We start from the raw sequence: 20,170 nt of genomic DNA on the forward strand, positions 1-20,170 counted from the left end.
GACAGGCGGGGGAGGGACGGGGGGGCATTTTAATGCCTCCCGGATCCTTCCATGGCTCCCCCGGCTGGCCTGCCTTGGAGTCGCCAGTTGTGTGTGTGTTGCTCTCGAGGCCTTACTTCTGTAGCCACGCATGCAGAGGTTTTGGCTGTAGTGGGCGTGGCCGACTCTGAAGCCAGCCGGAACTCCGTTCCTGTGTGTTCCTGCCCCAAAATAGCCCTGGTTGAATGTAACATGGGAATTACACAACGTATGTATTTTTTTAAAAAAAACACAACCAAGGGTACACTGTACACAAACTGTTACGTGTGTTCACTGCAACTTATAAACATAGCTGCCATGAAATGGGGGTGGAAGTAGGGGTGCCAGCTCCATGGTGGGAAATACCTGGAGACTTGGGGAGCAGAACCTGAGGAGGGCAGGGTTTGGAAAGGCAAGGGACCCCAGTGGGGTACAATGCCGTAGAGTCTTCCTTCCAAAGCGGCCATTTTCTCTCAGGGGAACTTTTCTCTGCTGCCTGGGGATCCGTTGTAATCCCAGGAGATCTTCAGCTACCACCTGGAGTTTGGCAACCCTAAGAGGAAGGAGCCACAATAAATAAATAATAAATTCTGTTGCCAGCTGTTCATGTGCACAAAAGAATCCACCACCACCCCCGCACCTGTTTTTGTTTTGCCCCCAAGAGACAAAAGAGAGCCCTCCCAATCTGAGGGACAGAGGGTCACGAGGGGGGTTGAGCAAAAAATGACTGGGAAGAAAAGGGTTTACAGGCTTTTCTTGCTTCCCCCCACCCCCCATTTGAAACTACTTGCTAAGAAAAATTCAGGTGGGGTGGCCATGTTGGTCTGAAGCAGCAGAACAAAGTTTGAGTCCAGTGGCACCTTTAAGGCCAATGGAGTTTTATTCAAGGTATAAGCTCTCCTGCGTAAAGCACACTTCTTCAGACAAATGGAATAAAATCTTCTCAAAGGCAATTTACAGGGAAAAAGAGAGGGTGGGGGCAACCATAAGGGGGGGGGCACTCAGAGCCCAGATGCATATGCAGAGCTGAAATTGGATCCGGTGGCTGTTTAGATCAATGGATAGTAGCAAATTAGGACGTAAAAATGCAAGAGTTAACAAAGAGAGGTGAGAATGAAGCTGGAATCCAGCAGTACTTGTTAAGAAAAGAAGGGGGGGGGGAATTTCACAGAATATGTGATTCTGCTCTTAACTGCAGTGGGTGGAATGGTCGGCTTTCCCATCCCTCAGAAACTCATCTCTAAAAAGACCTGGTGTGTTGCCCAGCCACCGTCTGTAGAACCCCTCTTCTTCACTTGCTAGCTGGAGTCTTGATTGGGGAGGATGCTACACACTGTGCCCGCATGCATTGTGTTCATGTTGTATTTTAAAAACTGCTAATGATAGAACAGCCCCTGTAGCCCAGAATAGCGGGATCTTCTCAGAGCTTGGAAGCTAAGCATGGCCGGTACTTGGATCGGAGACCACCAAGGAAGACAGGTTGCTACACAGAGGAAAATGGCAAACCACCTCCTCTCGTCTCTCATTTTGAAAACCCCAGGAGGTGGCAATACATAGAGTTGCCATGAGTGGGCTGCAACTCGATGGCACACTTTGTCTTTAATAATAGAACAGTGGGTCCCCCTGCTATGGGAACTGCAGGCCAGGATTTGTAGGGGGCAGCACATTCTGCCACCCGTGGTGTGGGTGGGCAGCGATAGGGAGGGAGCCAAGCATGACAGGAATGTCAGTGAGTGAACATGTGCAGTCAGGGCCGGCTCACCCACTAGGCGAACTAGGCATTCGCCTAGAGCGCCGGGCCCTGGATGGGGCGCCAAGCTGTGCCTCCCCCCTCCTCCCCCCCTTTGGTGGCGGGGGGAGGAGGCGGTGGTGGTAGCAGCAAAAGGGTGGCTGGCTCCAGAGGGCTCCAGGTCCCACCGGGAGGTTGGCATCTGCGCCATAGGGCAGCCTCGCCTAGGGCGCAGAAACACCTTGAGCCGTCCCTGTGTGCAGTGACAGTGGACACAGCTCGCAGTTTGCATTTTCAGCTCCTGGAGATACCTCGTTCAGCTTCTCTTGGGCTAGCCAAGCATGATAGGAGTGTCAGTGAGTGAACATGTGCCGTGACAGTGGACACAGCTCACAGTTTGCATTTTCAGCTCTGGGAGATACCTCGTTCAGCTTCTCTTGGGCTTTATGGTTTAAAGGACATAGGTCACCTGACTCCAGGCTAACAGATGTCATTTTGGGCTGGTGCTTGCCTGAACTACTGCAGGCCCCTTGAACACACAAAGCTGCCTGATACTGACTCGGACCTGTCAGTCCATCGAGATCGATGGGCAGCAGGTCTCTAAGGTCTCAGGCTGAGGTTTTTCACATCACCTCCTACCTGAGCTTTTAAAACGGAGATGCTGGGATTGAAGCTGGGAGCCTTCTGCATGGCATGCTGAGCAGATGCTCTGCCACCGAGCCCCAGCTTTCAATTCCCATTACTCACCGAACACCGGAAACTCAAGCAGGGCCAGGCCAGGATCCAGCCAGGGAACAGGGGAGGGACTCTCCTCTGTCTCTGCTGTTTTTGAAGCTTCCTCTCTATAAACCCCCTGCAAATAACATCACTAATTCATCGGGGGGGGGGGGAGGTTTTCTAGAGGGGTAGCTGGGTTAGCCTTATTACAGCAAATCGAACCAGGGGTCTTGTCACACTCACAAGCTTTCATTCCAGGGTAAACTTGGACCAGCTGTAGTTTGTGAGAGCTTATCTTACGAGTCTTTAAGGGGCCACTGGGTTCCTGTTTATATCAGAAAAAAGAGAGGCCGATGCTAACTGCCGTTCTTCTGTGTTAGTTTTCTGCTTATAAGTTAGCTCTGATGCCAGCGGGCGAGGTCACCAAGTTTTGGAAGCTGCAAATCTGGCAGGGAGCCGGTCCAACCAAAAGCTGAAGCCTGACGCAGGGGCGGGACCAGTTGGGTAAAGGGGTAGAGGTGAGAGCTGAAAGGGCGACAGAAAGGAGTCAAAAGGTGGCGCCAACAGAGAAGACTAATTAGGGTGGTGACAAAATGCCCAGTCTAGAGTTGCAAATGGTGGGGGATAGTACCCATACAATGATGTCACTACTAGGGAATACCCAACAATGACAGTGGTAGCTCTAGGAATCACTGGAAACTCTGTGGTTTTAACATAGACTTTCTAGCAATTTCTGGAGCTCCTGCTGTCATTTCCAGGTATCCCCCAGAACTGAGTTTTAAAAAACATTTTCCATTTGCTTTAATCCTGTCCACCAGCATTGCTGCTCCAGGTCCTCTCTTTTTCAATAGAGGTTGAATGAGATGGTAGTAACCAAGTGATGTTATTTACCTCCATGCTGGCCCGTAGCTAACATGGGGCTCACGGGGCCCGGCCCCCTAGTGTTTCTTCTGGGCCCCCTCCCTCCTGGGCTGACCCCAAAGTGCTCCAACTTACCACCTGCACTGTACTTTCATTTAATTAGCTGGCAGGCCCACGAGGCCCCCTCCCAAAAAATTCCCCAGCTACAGGGCTGCCTCCATGCCCTGAAAACCTTCAGCTGCCTATTTCAACATGTTAAGCTTCTCTTAAAGGGACAGGACATTTTGCTCCAGGCCTGTTGGTGAGCCTAATACTAATTAATTTAAGCTTAGAGTTGTGAACCGTCAGGAGAAAAATGTCCTGTCCCCTTTAACAGAGACTTAATGTGTGGCAGGTGAATCTTTGTGTAGCATTGAGGTAAAAAATAACATCACCTGGTATTTGCAGCAGATCAAACTGATATTAAAGGGACTGCTAGAGGAGTCATTTTTTAAGATGGCAGCCTGTTCTAAAGTGCACAGCTGTGTGTCTCTCTCTCTGGCTGAGGAGCTGTGGGGAAGGAAAGGTAAGCCAAAAAGGCATCCAAAGTGCTTAAAGAAGCTCCTTTTGAGGTACAGAAAAGCCTGGGCTGTGAAAATAAAGGTTAAAATGGGCAGCAAGCCTAGTTCTGCGAAGCTCTTAAAGGCACAGCACATTCCTATGCCTTAAAAGGCACTGAATTGCTTTTATAAAGTGTCTCTTGTCTTCCCTACATTATTTATTTAATTTACTCCATTAAATTTCCTGCCTTTCTCCCCAATGGGACCAAAAGTGGCTTAGCACTTTTTGTTCTCGCAATAACCCTGTGAGGTTGCTTAGGCTGAGAATGTGTGGCTGGCCTGAGAGGCTGAGGTTGCCCATTAAGCTTCCGTGGCAGAGTGGGGATTCAGATGTGGATTTCTCAGATTGTAGTCCAACACACTACGCTGGCTCATCTGACAACCAGCCAGAAGGGGGGTGGGAACTGTTCATGCCAGTGGTAAGCTGGCCAGTGGAAGAACCTATGGGCAAGGCAAAAACAACAACAACAACCCCTCACCCATGTGACTTTACCAGGGTTCCCAACAGTGGGCAAGGAATCTCTCATCCCTTGTTCCTGTTTCCTGACACTGTTCTAACAATGCAGGGAGGGATTAAAATCACACAAGCTTTACCATAGAGTTTCCAGCAACTCCTAGAATGGACTGAAGGCACTTCCAGGTTTTCCCTGCGTTGTTAGAACAGTTTTCCCTGCGTTGTTAGAACAGTTTTCCCTGGAAGCGATGTTGGAACAGTTTTCCCTGGAAGCGATGTTGGGACAGTTTTCCCTGGAAGTGATGTCACACATTGAAGCACGGGAGAGGAGCCTATGTCCAGACTATGAGACCACACCAGATTCTTCAAGAGGAAAAGGTTTTTATTGACGCGTCAGGTGCTTTGAAAATGGCTGAACCTTTAAGCTATGCAGTAACAAAGATTACATACCATCAGTTCACAGTTTCAACCATGCGTCACACTAGCATAAGCAATGGAAACTTTCTTTACACTACACACAAACATAAGTAATGGAAACCATCTTTACACCAACACCTTTTTACTGTCACAGGAAACATCTTCTTTGTGCCCCATCTCTTTTCGCTTGCCGTTACAAATTACTTTTTCAACTAATGCTTGCATACCTAGCTACCTTTGAAGCTTGACCACAGACACAAATAAGATAGTGAGATAGTGACAGTTAGCTAAATAGCTCACGCCTTGCAAAAGGTTTTTAGGGGAGATTCAGAACCGAGGAACAAGCTTTTAGGTAGGAGGAGGGAAAAGGTGGGGGGTCGAGGGTTTCAAGTGTCAGGTGTTCAAGGCCTGAAAACTTGTGTGAGACAAGGCTGTCTGGATTATTAAACTATATTTTTAATATCGCTTTAACATCACAGAACAGTACCCACACTCTTGCTGGACCACAGGCTTTATACTTGCCCAGCAAGTGGCAATCTGCTCTTATTGGGGAAGTCTATAGTCACATGGGTGAACTATTTTGTCTTGTCATATTTACATTAGGCCCCATCTGTAAAAGAATGTGATCCTAATGAGGAGGCAGAGTGCTGAGGTGGTAGAATGGACTGTCTTCAGACTGTGGGCGGGTGTGAATCCCCCACCCCCATAATAAAAAGTAGTGCAGCATATGAAGAGCTATGCTAGAACCTTTCTCCAAGATGTACTAATTTTTGGCTTTATTCGCACAGATTTCCCTCCCTCGGAGGCCCATTAAGAAGTTGAACCCCCCCCCCTCAATAGTCTGAAGTGGCACAGCTCATTCTACTGCCTCAGAAATCTACGTAGCATTGCTTTTTTGTGGCCTGTCAGGGTTGCCAGCTGCCTGGAGGGAACAAATGCCCTGTCCATGTAACAGAGGCTTCATGGGATGTTATTTATCAAGTCAGGTTATTGATCTCCATGCCGAAAAGCTACAGCAGCCCATTAAGTCTCACTTAAAGGGACAGGGCATTTTTCTGGTCGTCAACCCTTCTTGCCCCATGAATGCCAGCAAAAAGGAACAACAAAAAACCCTTATTTGCTGTTTTTCTAGCCTACATTTGTATTCCTAGGCAAAGGGTGCGTCAATTGTCACAATGGCTGCCATATCCCAGGTGAATGACTTATCTACAGCTTCTGCTTTTACCCCTAAGGAGTGCTTGGAGCATCCACGTGGGCTCCCTTTTATCCTTTGTTCCGTTTTCCTCAGCAAAATTGCATTGCCAAGCCTTCTTTGAAAAGGATTCCACTCCATCGGGACCGTGTGTGAGCTAGTCACTCACTGCTCGAATGTAGGGTCTGCTTCCAAACGGGCAGGCAAGAAAGCCTAAAAGATAAGGCGAAGCAACTGTACGGATCCAGCCCCACTGTTGTGTTTATTCTGCGAACTTCCCATACTGCTTACAAAACAACGGAGTCTTGTGACACCTTCCATGAATGTTTCCGTGGCGTCCGCTTTTGTGAATCAGAGCCAACTTAGAGAACAATCCTACTTGGGCCGATTCAGTGGGTAGGGTTGCCAGCTACTGATTGGGAAACACCTTGAGACTTTGGGGGTGGAGCCTGAGGATGGCAGTGTACAGAGACGGGAGGAGGGGCTTCAGTGGGGTACGGTGCTGTAGAGTCCCCCTTCCAAAGCGGCCATTTTTCCCCAGGGGAACTGATCTCTGGGTTAAAGCTTTCGTGTGCCTGCACACTTCTTCAGTTGTATCAATCAATAAACCTTTAATGGCATATACAACCTTAAAAATCAAAGACAGAAAATGACACAATCAACTAAAAGTCTAGGTTAATTATAAAATCATGAAACGCACTTTCCCAAATTTTTCACTCTCATCACGTCAACTAAAAAATTGGCCACTGCCACAGTCATCTCTGCTGTTACATCGTTCAATAGAAATTGGCATTTTATTTCATTGGAAAGGTGATGTTTACCATGCAACCAAGTGTTTAACCATTTTTCCCTAGCAGATGCATGCCACGAACAGTCTAACAATATGTGATCAATTGAATCAAGAGAGTTAGAACCGCAGTCGCATCTCCGTTCATGCTTAGGAATATTTTGAAACCTACCATACAGTAGTTTTGATGGAAAGGCATTTACTCGAGCAAGAGAAAACGCTCTTCGGTGGCTAGGGCTATCAAGATTATACAAATACAGGGGGATACATCCCACAACATTCTTAAGACTTAATGTAGCGCTCTTCAGTTGTAATCCCAGGAGATCTCCACGCACCACTTGGGGGTTGGCCATCCTAGCCCTGAGGGAAGCCCAACAGCCACGTGGGTAGGGATGCCAGCCTCCAGGTGGGACCTGGGGATCCCCCGGAATCACAGCTCATCTTCAGACTACAGAGATCAGTTTCCCCTGGAGAAAATGCAAGCTTTGGAGGGTGGAGTCTATGGCATTGCACCCCACTGGGGTCCTTCTCCCCAGGCTCCATATCGAAATCTCCAAGAGTTGCTCAACCTGGATCTGGCGACCCTACCCGCCCCCCCCATCCCCTGCCAGTGGCCAGGGGGCCCCTGGCAACCCTAAGAAGAGGTCAGCTCCCTGCTCAGCACCAGGAGTCAGAGCGTGAGCTCAGCTGGCAGGTGCTGAAGCATCTCGGCTTAAAATGCTTTTCCGCGTGTGCTGCGGGAGAGACCAAGAGGCACCACTAAATGGAGGACTGTTTCCTTTCCAACATGCGAAAACCACAGAGGCATGCTGAAATGCCCTTGTACTGGGTCGTGGGTCAATTTGCCATGCACAGAAGGTTGATTGATAACTACATGTGTGATTTAGGTCACAAAACAGCTATTACTTCAATCCCTTTGTTGGGCAAACAGAAAAGAATCAAGCGACCTCTGCTCCCCTGTCCTTCCACTGCTCTGACTTACAACCCGCCCAGGGCATTTAAAAAAGAAACTGCAAAAGAATCAACCCTGATCTGCATCGTATCCAGTTTGGATATCCCAGAGACAGCCAGTTTGGTGTAGTGGTTAAGTGCGCAGACTCTAATCTGGGAGAACCAGGTTTGATTCCGCACTCCTCCACTTGCACCTGGCTGGATGGCCTTGGGCAAGCCGTAGTTCTGATAAGAGCTGTTCTTGAAAAAGAGCTGTTTCTGTCAGAGCTCTCTCAGCCCCACCTACCTCACAGGGTGTCTGTTGTGGGGAGGGGAAGGGAAAGGAGTTTGTAAGCCGCTCTAAGACACCTTTGGGTAGTGAAGGGCGAGGTATAAATCCAATCTCCTCCTCCTCCTCTTCTTCTCCTTCTTCTCCTTCTTCTCCTTCTTCTCCTTCTGCATGCACACTTTGCCCAAGTGACACATCAGGAATTAGATAGAACTCTACACACCCACCCTCACCGTCTTCCCTCCCTCTTCCCCATAAATGAGTAAGGATTTCATGTCTGAACAGGAAACAATTGTGCGTAGATTACAGAACCGATTTTTTAAAAACTGCCCCCCAAAGGGGCAGGATTTTATTGCATTTTCCACATAACATACACAAACAATCATAACATATACATACATATACATAAATACTAACATACAAACAAATACATGGAGGTTATTCTTAATTCTACCAATATTTATACTAATACCTATTCCGCCTTAATAACAATTGCAGATTACAGAACCGAACTGATAGCTAAGGAAAACCCAGGAATCATTTCTGTAGTGCTGAATTGCATAATGTCAAGTGTGAACCGCAGAGAGGTTTATTGTGACAAAATACAGGAAATCACACTTCACAAGGAATTACTGCTGCAGGCACCGAAAGTCCCCAGCTGACTTGCAGCAGCAGTGAGCAGAGGAAACTCCAGCAGGGATTGCGTGAAGGAGGCCTGGGAATGGTTGCTTATCCCTTGCGCCCTCACAAGTATTCTGAAAACACATAGGTTGCGGTCACATACACCAGAAAAAACGGGGGGCGGGAGAGCAAGGCTATTTCCTCCAGAGGAATTTGACCTGCAGTTGCACGATCACACCTCCCTTTGAAGCTGCGGGCGCAGTCCGTCAGTGCGTGATCAGATGCAACTGCGGGTGAGTCGGGGGGAGGTTGTGCCATTTTGCCCCCATGCGCTTAACTGAGGGATCAATGAATCGCACCTCCACACTGAGGGCTCGAAGGGGGTGGGGAAAACAACGGCACGGAGTCGGGATGGCCTGATCAGACCACCCCGATGCCATGAGAGTGCACTGGAGCGATCAGACACGGGAAAGTCCGTCCATGGCCCGTCGCAAACCGTTAACTACCGAATGTTCCCCTGCGTCTTTTAACTCTGCTTCCGCAGCAGAGCAGAACGGGTTGCCAACAGCTGTGGGGCACTTCCCAGATGTTGTTGCTTGATCACGCCCTTTAAATCTGCCCGGCCTTCTTGCCTATGTCAGGTCTAATTGTGCGTATGATCGCAGCCATGATGCTTCAACCGAGCTGAAGCTCAGTACGCCTGAATCTGGCCAGTGTTGAGATTGGATGGGAACCTCCATTTTTGTTCTGGGGAAGGAAGGAAGGATGCCAACCTGAATAAGTGATAGCAATCAAACAAACAAACAAATACCTTTTATTGGCATAAAATATTAAACAGTTGCCATTAGGGTAAAACAATACTATAAAATTTGTGGAAAATAGATAACTTCTAAAAGCATTACAAAGATATGTCTATTTATATGAGCTTAAGTTATAGCAAGATAAAATTTTGCCCCACCGCAAAACCTTGAATTAAATTATACAAACTCATTGAACTCAATTAGAATGATCAGGGACATTTTCCTGTTCTTTAAGACCATAAAAGAACTTGGCAGTCAATTCAATAATCTCCGAATCTCGAGAAGTAAGGAGGGTAGTGTAGCTTGCTTCCGTCCGATTGGCATGCTACCTTGCTAAGGGGGACTCTCAGAAATTTCGCTTGAATGTCGTTTAGCAAATTACAACGTAAAAGTACACGCTCAACTGTTTCTATTTCTCTTTTATTGCATTCGCAATATCTAATTGCATAAGGGATTTTCTTATATCTCCCCGAGTGATAGCAATCAGGGACAGGGCTGGTCTGAATGGGTGAAGGAGCCAACGGCCAGCCTGCATGTAAGAGTTAGCATAAGGAAGATGGCGGCACACAAGGATCTGTCTGGCTACATGTTTAGCAGGCTCCACGTCAGACCTGGTGACAGACAGCATAAGCCTTGCTGCACCATGTTCCCCCACTCCCATCCCCACCCAAACCTCTTCTCTCCGATTGCATTTCTCCATTTGACATGGCCGATGTGTGTGCAGAGCACAGGATTGGGGGGGAAGGAGATCCGTAGGGATCCCCACCACCCCCTTGGGGATCATGCTGTGTGGAAAACAAGCAGGTGCACAGACCCACCAAGGAGAAGCAAACGATCTCACTGTGAGCAGGTCTCAGTCTCCCTGGGGCATGATAAATGCGCATCTGCTGAAGTGTTTGCCCAGGAGGCCTTCAATTATAGGCTCCGTAGCAATAGCTAGTTCCGATTCACATCAAAGTACCACATTCTTTCAGTCTCTTCTGGTCCCCCTTCTCCTGTCTCTCTCTGTGTGTGTTTGTACACATGCGTGGCTATAACATTATGTGTGCATTAAGTGCCGTCAAGTCGTTTCCAACTTGTGGCAACCCTATTAATCAATGACCTCCAAGGCGCCCTATCGTTAACAGCCTTGCTCAGATCTTGCAAACCAGAGAGGTGGCTGAATAAAGTCTGCCCCTGTCCTCCCAACTGCTGGTGTTTCAAGGTCTCCCATCCAAGTACTTGCCAGAGTTGACCCTGCTTAGCATCCGAGAGCTGATGAGATTGGGCTAGCCTGGATCATTCAAGGTCAGGGCATAATAATAACAATAGTACAGCAGTGTGTGTAGTGCAGCCAAGAAGTCCTAGGATTCTCTGGCAGCCAGAAGGTCTAGCTCCTTTAGCGTTATGCACCACTAGGTGGTGAGCTAGACTTGTTTTCTTAAGGCAAGAGATGTTTCAGAGGTTGCTTGCTGTTGCCTGCCTTTGCGTCATGCCCCTGGTATTCCTTGGAGGTCACCCATCCAAATACTAGCCAAGGCCAACCCTGCTTAGCTTCTGAGATCTTTTCAGCTCGATCCAGCACAGAGGAATAGGTCCTGATACTCAACTGATAGAATATCCATTTTTGAAGCAATCTTTCTTCAAACCTTGAGAAAGCTTTGAAGTGAAACATGGAGATATTGGGCTGGCTGACATGGGGAAAGCGGAAAAGAAACCAGGAAAAACTTCAAATATACTGGTGGACTAATTTGCGGGTGTATATATGGAATTGTATTTCTGAACGTGTTTACTTGAGAGTCGCTGTTTCGGTGGAGTAGCATTCACCTGCAGAAAAAACTAATCGGGGTTTGCTTACTACTCCAGAGCTACTCTCCTCTGTTTAAGTCTATACTGTTACAATAGTCACTTGCCTATACTATTTGTAACTGGATTACTTAGATATATAAGTGAGCAGTCTACATAATTTGTAACTGGATTACTTAGATATATAAGAAAATAATATAAGGCCCCGGTCACACGGAAATTTTGCCACGCGAAAGGCACAAATGCTGGGCGGATTTTCAGGGCGCGATCACACCGCAACATCTGGAAGCGTAGCCCACCCATGGCCAACCCGTGGCATGCCGCTGAAGATGCACAGTTTAAAAGTACCTGCAAAGATCTACTAGCAAATGGTTTGCCACGGGCTGCAGACAGACTCGTTCGGTGTGATCGCACCAGTGCACGCCTATTCCCTCCAGCTGTCCTCTTTGCAGCAGCGCCAAAGGACGAAACCTTGGTGCGCCGCCGTCATATCTGATCGCATAATGGCAGATCAGAATGCGATGGCACAAATAGCCACACACCACCACCCCGAGTTTTCTGGCACGTGTGGCCAGGGCCTAAGGATGGTATTTTAACTAGTTTGATATTAGTTTCACAGTTCTTGTTGTTGCTAGCTTCTGAGATCTGACGGGATCAGGCTCGCCTGGGCTATCCAGGTCAGGGTAAAAGATTGAGGGCATATAGATGGATGGATGGATGCCAGGGATTCCAATAATGCTGCTGTTGTAAGGGTATAACTAACCATGGCCCCGGTCACACGGGCCAGATAACAGGCGGGGGGGGAGGCGTGGCTGTTTGCCCCGGAGCAAAATAAAGCACGGTAGCCCGATCACACGGTCCCCCGAGTCTTCGCGCTTAGGCTGTTAGCTGGCGATCACATGCCGATGCTGGAGCGTGGCAAAGAAGCGGCACGGCAAGTGTTTCACGTTTGTGTGCATGCACAGTTCCATGGAGCAGCACTGCTTTCAGTTATGTGTGTGCATGCGCTTACAAAAAACAGTCCGTTTGTGACGGGACATGGACATGCGCCAGATGCCACAGGATACTAGCACTCCTGTGATCAGACGCCTGCCCCTGCCCCGCGTTTTCCGGATACTAGTGCACTTTCCGAGGTACATTTTTACTGCGCATCTTCGGCGGGACGCCATGGGTTGGCCATGGGTGTGCTACGCTTCCCAGATGTTGCCGTGTGATCCAGTCCCGAAAATCCACCTGACATTCGTGCAAATCCTACATTTGCCCGGGGCCCATAATGTATAGACACTCTGGGCTGGATCTTGCGTCTTGTTTTGCTCAAGCAAGGGAAGCTTCCACTCCTGTCCAGTTCTTGCCATTTACCCTCCTAAGGCAGGCCCCCACACCCCGGCATGTTCCCAAGTTTCCATTTTCCCACCTTGAGCTTCATGGCACTTCGAAGTTCAAGTGTGAAAATGCCCTCTAACTTTCTGTCATGGCTGATGTTTTCCTAGGAAGAAGCATCATCTTATGCTCCGTAACTTGCAACACCTCTTCTTTGAAACACTTTGATTGGAAATTACGCTTACTTTGCAAAGCGCAGGAATGTTGAAATGTGACTGCACAACCCTGCTGTACAGCTATCCAAACCATTTGGGGGAAAGCCGACAGGAGATGAAAAGTCTCTGGTTCGGGTTGGCTCATCTCGAAGAGATGAGGGGGTACCTGTTGCTTTTCTACAAGGCGGTGGATTGAAATTGTCCACTGAGACCATGGCTAGTGACATGGACTGCCTGACAATGTCTCGAGATAGCAAGAGAAAGGTTGCAGGCTTAACTTGTATGGGAAATTACAGCTGTTTCTATACAAATGCTAGAAGTGTCAGAGGTAAAATCGGAGAGTTGGAGTGCTTGGTGTCGGAGGGAAAAATAGACACTGTGGGTATTTCAGAAACTTGGTGGGATGAGGAAAATCAGTGGGATACGGTGATTCCCGGTTATATATTATATCGGAAGGATAGGGGGGGAAGGGTTGGAGGTGGGGTGGCTCTGTATGTCAGAGAGGGTATAAAGTCCAGAAAGATCGAGAGGCTAAGAGAATTGGATTCGCTTCTTGAAGTTCTGTGGGTTGAAATAGGGGGGCCAAAAGGAAACTTAACACTGGGAGTTTGTTATCGCCCACCGGATCAAAAGATAGAGGAGGATTATAAAATGATGAATGAATTAAAGACAGCAGCTAGACAAAAACACTGTGTCGTAATAGGTGATTTTGACTACCCACACATTGATTGGGTCAATATGTGTTCTAGTCGAGAAAAAGAGATTGAGTTTCTAGACACTCTAAATGACTGTGCTATGGAGCAGATGGTCACGGAACCTACCAGGGGAGAGGCGATCCTTGATTTGGTCCTAAGTAACACTCAAGACCTGGTGAGAGATGTAAAAGTGATTGCACCGCTTGGGAACAGTGATCATAATGTTGTTGAGTTCAACATTTGTACAAATAGGGAATTGGCCAAAAAGACTCACACAACCACTTTTAACTTTAAAAGGGGTAATTTTTCTGATATGAGGGGACATGTGGGGAGGAAACTGAAGGGAAAAGTAGAAAGGGTCAAAACCATTGGGGAAGCTTGGAAACTGTTTAAAACTACAATTCTAGAAGCTCAAATAAAATATATTCCGCAGGTTAGGAAAGGCACAAACAGGTATAAGAAAAAGCCTACATGGTTAACAAACAAAGTAATGGAAGCTGTAAAAGGTAAAAAGGATTCCTTTAAGCGGTGGAAAGCTAGTCACAGTGAGGCTGATAAAACAGAACACAGGCTATGGCAAATAAAATGCAAGTCTGTGGTCAGGCATGCAAAAAGGGAATATGAGGAGCATATAGCAAAAAATGTAAAGACCAACAATAAAACTTTCTTCAAATACATTAGAAACAGGAAACCAGCCAGGGAGGCAGTGGGGCCCTTGGATGACCAAGGGGTAAAAGGAGTACTGAAGGATGATAGGGAAATGGCTGAGAAGCTAAATGCATTTTTTGCCTCCGTCTTCACTGTGGAAGATGAGAGGTGCTTGCCCACTCCAGAGCCGCTGAGTTCGGGAGGGGTGTTGAAAGACCTGAGTCAGATTGAGGTGACGAGAGAGGAGGTCCTAAAACTGATAAACAACTTAAAAACTGATAAATCACCAGGCCCAGATGGCATACATCCAAGAGTTCTGAAAGAACTCAATTGTGAACTTGTGGATCTCCTGACAAAAATATGTAATCTCTCCTTAAAATCAGCCTCCATTCCTGAGGACTGGAAGGTAGCTAATGTCACTCCCATCTTTAAAAAGGGTTCCAGAGGAGATCCGGGAAATTACAGGCCTGTCAGTCTGACGTCGATACCGGGTAAATTGGTGGAAACCATTATTAAGGAAAGAATTAGTAGGCACATAGATGAACAAAACCTATTGAGGCAGACTCAACATGGGTTCTGTAAGGGAAGATCTTGTCTCACTAACCTGTTAATGTTCTTTGAGGGGGTGAACAAACATGTGGACAAGGGGGATCCAATAGATATTGTTTACCTTGACTTCCAGAAAGCTTTTGATAAAGTTCCTCATCAAAGGCTCCTAAGCAAGCTCAAAAATCATGGGATAAAAGGACAAGTCCTTTTATGGATCAAAAACTGGCTAATTAATAGAAAACAGAGAGTGAGTATAAATGGGCAGTTCTCCCAGTGGAGGGGTGTAAGCAGTGGGGTACCACAGGGATCAGTACTTGGTCCACTGCTTTTTAACTTGTTCATTAATGATTTGGAGTTGGGAGTAAGCAGTGAAGTGGCTAAATTTGCGGATGATACGAAGTTGTTCAGGGTGGTGAAAACCAGTGAGGATTGTGAGGCACTCCAAAGGGATCTGTCAAAGTTGGGCGAGTGGGCGTCAACATGGCAAATGGGGTTCAATGTGGCCAAGTGCAAGGTGATGCACATTGGAGCCAAAAATCCTAACTATAAATACACGTTGATGGGGTCTGAACTGGCAGAGACAGATCAAGAGAGAGATCTTGGAGTTGTAGTAGATAACTCACTGAAAATGTCGAGACAGTGTGTGACTGCAATAAAGAAGGCCAATGCTATGCTGGGGATTATTAGGAAGGGTATTGTAAACAGATCAGCCAATATCATAATGCCGCTATATAAATCAATGGTGCGACCTCATCTGGAATACTGTGTGCAATTCTGGTCACCACACCTTAAAAAGGATATTATAGCTTTGGAAAAAGTGCAGAAAAGAGCAACTCGAATGATAAAAGGGTTGGAACACTTTCCCTATGAGGAACGGTTAAGATAGGCATATGGAGCAGAGGTCCATCAGTGGCTATTAGCCACAAGGTATAGATAGGGACTTTGGGGCAAGTGATGCTCTGTCTTCTTGGTGCTTGGGGGGGGGTCAACAGTGGGAGGGCTTCTAATGTCCTGGCCCCACTGGTGGACCTCCTGATGGCACTGGTATTTCTGGCCACTGTGTGACACAGAGTGTTGGACTGGATGGGCCTTTGGCCTGATCCAACATTGGCGTCTCTTATGTTCTTATGTTCTTACCCATCAGTTTGGAAGCCTGACGCAAGCACAGCATTGCCTCGTATGCATCTCGACCGCAGGAGATGAACAGCCAGTGCCCGGTGGAGTATTGGACCAGGATCAGGGAGGACTCGGGTTACAATCTCCACACTGTCTCAAAACTTGTTAAGTGACTGGGAGCCAATCATATGCTTTCACGCTAATATCCTTTGCAGGGCTGTTGTGAGGATAAAACGGGGAGACCTACTTATGCCATCCTGAGCTCCTTGGATGAAGGGCAGGGCTAAAAGGTACTAGATGGATAGGAAAGCGCTTTAAATCAGACGTGGAACTTCGTGTTTAGGCCTCCCCCTTATGTTGTGCAGGTGATCCATGGTAAGGCCACTTTTTTCTAGGGTTGCCAGCTCTGGCTTGGGAAATTCCTGGAGATTTGGGCCCAGGGAGAATGAAGTCTGGGGAGGGGAAGGAGCTCACTGGGGATGTAATACAGTCCGCCCTCCAAAGCTGCCCTTTTGTCCAGGAGAACAGATCCCTGCAGTCTGGAGATCGTTCTAACCCTGGGAGAACTCCAGGCCCAGCCTGGGGGTTGGCAACCTTACTCTTTCCTGCCCTTCCAGTACTAATCTCTCATTCCTCGACTTTCTTATTTCAAAATTCTCTGAAAACATTGGTTCCTGGAAGAAGAAGAAGGATTCAGGTGTGCAAGGAAAGGAGACGATACACGTGAATGAGGTGGCCAGCTCTGGGTTGGGGAAGTCCTGGATATTTAGGGGGTGGAGCCTGGGGAGGGCAGGGTTTGGAGAGGGGAGGGACCTCAGCAGAGTATAACGCCATAGAGTCCACCCTCCAAAGCAGCCATTTTCTCCAGGGGAGCTGATCTTGGTCATCTGGAGATCAATCATAATAGTGGGAATCTTCCCGCGCAACCTTGGGTGCTTTCAGTACTGTTATCTGATTCAAATGCCGATGGACTGATAACAGCTAACGTGGTGCGGTTCCTGGCTAAGGTGGCTGCTCTCAAGAAACATTGAAAATTTCAGCACTTCTGAAAACTCCGACACCGACTTTTAATCTTCGGATGATTTTAGTCAGTTGGCTCCGCCCCAAGTGTAGTTAGGTAATTTTTAATCTCTGGGCACCAGCCTGGGTTTTATGTGACTGTGATTATGTACCTTGACTCATGTTATGTCTATTTTATGTACTTATTTTATTCCCCTTTTGTGTCCTCTTGATCAAGACTTCAGTCATATAGACCTGTAATAAATTGAAATAGAAATAATAGTGGGAGATCTCCAGGAGCCACCTGGTGGTTGGCAGCCCGACACTTGAAAGAACTTTGTGTCATTTATTCTGGTAGCAGAATCGCCACTTTCTTTTTTTGTGTGTTTGTGTGTGTGTGTGTGTGTGCGCTTGTGTGCCTGGAAGTCATGTTGACTTCTGGCGACCCTCAATGAAGCGAGGATATTTCAGAGAGGTAGCTTGAAATTTGCCTGCTTCTGCATCCCAGTCCTGGTATTCCTTGGAGGTCTCCCATCCAAGGACTTGCCAGGGTCGACCCTGCTTAGCTTCCGAGAGCTGACGAGATCGGGCTTGCCTAGACTATCCAGGTCAGGGCAGAATCTCCTAAATTTCTTGTGAGAAATAAGAATAGAGATTTTGAGCAGAAAGCTTAGAGGTCTCTTGCTTCACGCTGAATAGTAATCAATTTTATTCCTAAACGCTGAAAGATTAAGCCTGCTTGCTTTGCAGTAGAATTTAGAGGTTGAAGATATCGAAACTACACAGCATGAGGAGACAAACAACTAAAATCGAAAGGTGTTTGATAAAAAGTGGAAGTCCTAAAGGCAGGGCTCTTTTTGTAGAAAAAGCCCAGCAGGAACCTATTAGCATAATAGGCCACACCCAACAGCAGGAACTCATTAGCATATTTGGCCACACCCCTGGCAGCACAGCTCATTAGCACATTAGGCCCCACCCCCATGTTACCAGAAGTGTGGTCATCCAGCCACACCCACCTTTTGCTCCTTATTCTGTTTACCTTGTTTGTTGTCAAAGCCCTGGGCTTTTTTTTGTAGCAGGAAGTCCTTTGCATGTGATTGGAGTTGTGAGTTCTGGTTGTCAGGCAATGACAGGCAAGACAGGGTTTGTTTAATTTTTTTGCGTTCGGTAGTAGTTATGTATTTAAGATTGAGCTGTTGAATCAATAGGTGTTCAGTTCTTTCGAGCTGTACACCCACGCTTGCAAGAGTGTAATCAAGAAAAGATTATTCTGCTTCACTGAAAAGGTCTGTCTCCAGAAGTTCTTTCTTGGTAAGAACAAATACGTTTCTGACATTTCTCGATGCAGAGCTTAGAGTTTGGAAAACGCAGGACGGATAAAACCATTTTGATGCCATGTGGAAGTGTTGATTCCTTCCACAGCCTACAATTGACTGAATCAGGCCCCACTTCCCTTGGTTGCAACATGGGAGCATTTCCCTTTTATTGAGTCATTTCTTTGCCATTGCAGCGCAAAGAAGTTTCTCACAAGGATCAGCTGGAATGAGACGAAAATGCAGACTTCCAATGCATTTCCCCACGATAAGGTAGGTAATGTCCAATAGTAAGGAACTGGGGTCTTTTCGTAGAAAAAGAGGTGCTGGAGCTAATTAGCATAACTCATTAGCATAACTGATTTGTATATGTCATACCCCCTGGCATCTCCGGGAGCTACCGTACAACAAGCATGAAAATAGAGATCAAGTTAGCATTGCTATTTATTTTTGTGATAGTTGCTATACAAAGTCTCCTGTGTTCAGCTTTTTAAAGTCCAGTTTTCTTAGAAGGGCAAATTAGCATTGACCTTTGCTATATATGAGTGGGTTTGTTTGTTTTGTAAAGGGAAGTTACATTCTAACCCTAACCTGACCCCTTGAAAGAGAGGTGTGCCTAAAACAGATTTACACACTTTATAATAACATTAAATAATATTAAATAAATAACCAAGTTGCCTTCTTCAAGTGAACACACACATAAGGAAAAATCTTATGTACAACTTGAGATGGGGTCAAAAAAGAGCTAGAAATGTTGTAGTTCTGTTGTAGTTTTTGTGTATCTTGACTGCTTTCAACCTCCAGTAAAGATGTATAAAAACTAAAATAGTCTTTGTAATGGATATATATGAAATATTTTTAAAATGAACGAAGGTGACAAACAGTCAAAGGGACATTTACAAAGTTGGGACAGTTTTCTTTATATTATCACCACTCTTTCTATATCATTATTTGATAAAGAGCAAAAGAAAATCATAATCACAAAGTGTGGTGATGCAAACTGCTTTCAGATGAAGACGTATTACTGTTTAAACCAGTACTTAGAAAAAGACCCATAATGATAGTATCTGCCCCCCCAGCCCATTTCCTCATCCTCCTCCACATTTCCAAGCCCAGTCAGGTGCAGAGATTTTGGGGGGCGGGGAGGCTAATGCAAGGAAGTCTACTCTCCAATGTAGTCATTTCCTCCAGGGTGATGCTCTGTATTCTTGGTGCTTGGGGGGCAACACTGGGAGGGCTTCTGGAGTTCTGGTCCTGCTGGTGGACCTCCTTATGGCACCTGGGTTTGGGCCACTGTGTGACACAGAGTGTTGGACTGGATGGGCCACTGGCCTGACCCAACATGACTTATCTTATGTTCTAACTCAGTGTGCTGCAGCATAGAAAAAAAGTAAAACTCTTAAGGTAGGGATAATTAGGAAAGGGATTGAGAATGAAACAGCTGAGATTGTAATGCCCCTGTATAGATCTATGGGGTGGATCTGTTGTATGTAACAGTGGTCACGGAGGGTGTGGAGGGGGAGGTATTTGAGTATTTCTTGCATTGTGCAGGGGGTTGGATTAGATGACCCTGGAGGTCCCTTCCAGCTCTATGATTCTATGACTGTGATTTGTATTAACCCGTTATGATGAACTCCTGTATCTCCCTAACTGTCTAGCAGATTTTCTCTGTCAAATCTTCAGTTCCCCTCAGTGACTGAGTTGCCCTACAGTAGCATGTATAAATTCCTTGTCATAAAAGACTTGACTGTCCCACCCTATGTTTGAGATTTTTAATTTAGGCTTTTTCTCAGCTCAGGAACTCTACTCAAAATACAGGAGCTGTCTAGTTTTCTTTAAACCCTTGTGAAATGGCACTCCCCTCCCTCCCTCCCTTGCTAAAATAGCCCTAGTTAGGGTTGCCAGGTTCCTCCTGGCCATCTCTGGGAGATGAGGGGAGGGGTGGCCCAGTCCCGGTTAGGAAACTCATGTAGATTTGGGAATGGAGTCTGGGGAGGACAGGGATCTCAGTGGGGCACAATGCCATAGAGTCCACCCTCCAGAACATCATTTTGCCCCCCAGGGAAACTGATTTCTTTAGACTGGAAATGAGCTGTAATTCAGGGGATCCCCAGGT

General features: G+C 46.8%; 1 protein-coding gene across 1 annotated transcript in view; it reads left to right on the plus strand.

Moving 5' to 3' along the window:
- B4GALNT1 (beta-1,4-N-acetyl-galactosaminyl transferase 1) overlaps window positions 1–20,170 on the plus strand; it is a 77,610-nt gene that overhangs the window by 20,956 nt on the left and 36,484 nt on the right. Inside the window, exon 2 of the mRNA XM_015423486.1 lies at window positions 18,252–18,327. Within this exon, the coding sequence (XP_015278972.1) occupies window positions 18,284–18,327 (44 nt within the window). The 5' untranslated portion in view covers window positions 18,252–18,283. The remainder of the gene's footprint in view (window positions 1–18,251; window positions 18,328–20,170) is intronic.

Source organism: Gekko japonicus, unplaced genomic scaffold (genome assembly GCF_001447785.1).
Source record: "Gekko japonicus isolate JY-2015 unplaced genomic scaffold, Gekko_japonicus_V1.1 scaffold1573, whole genome shotgun sequence".
NCBI lineage: Eukaryota > Metazoa > Chordata > Lepidosauria > Squamata > Gekkonidae > Gekko > Gekko japonicus.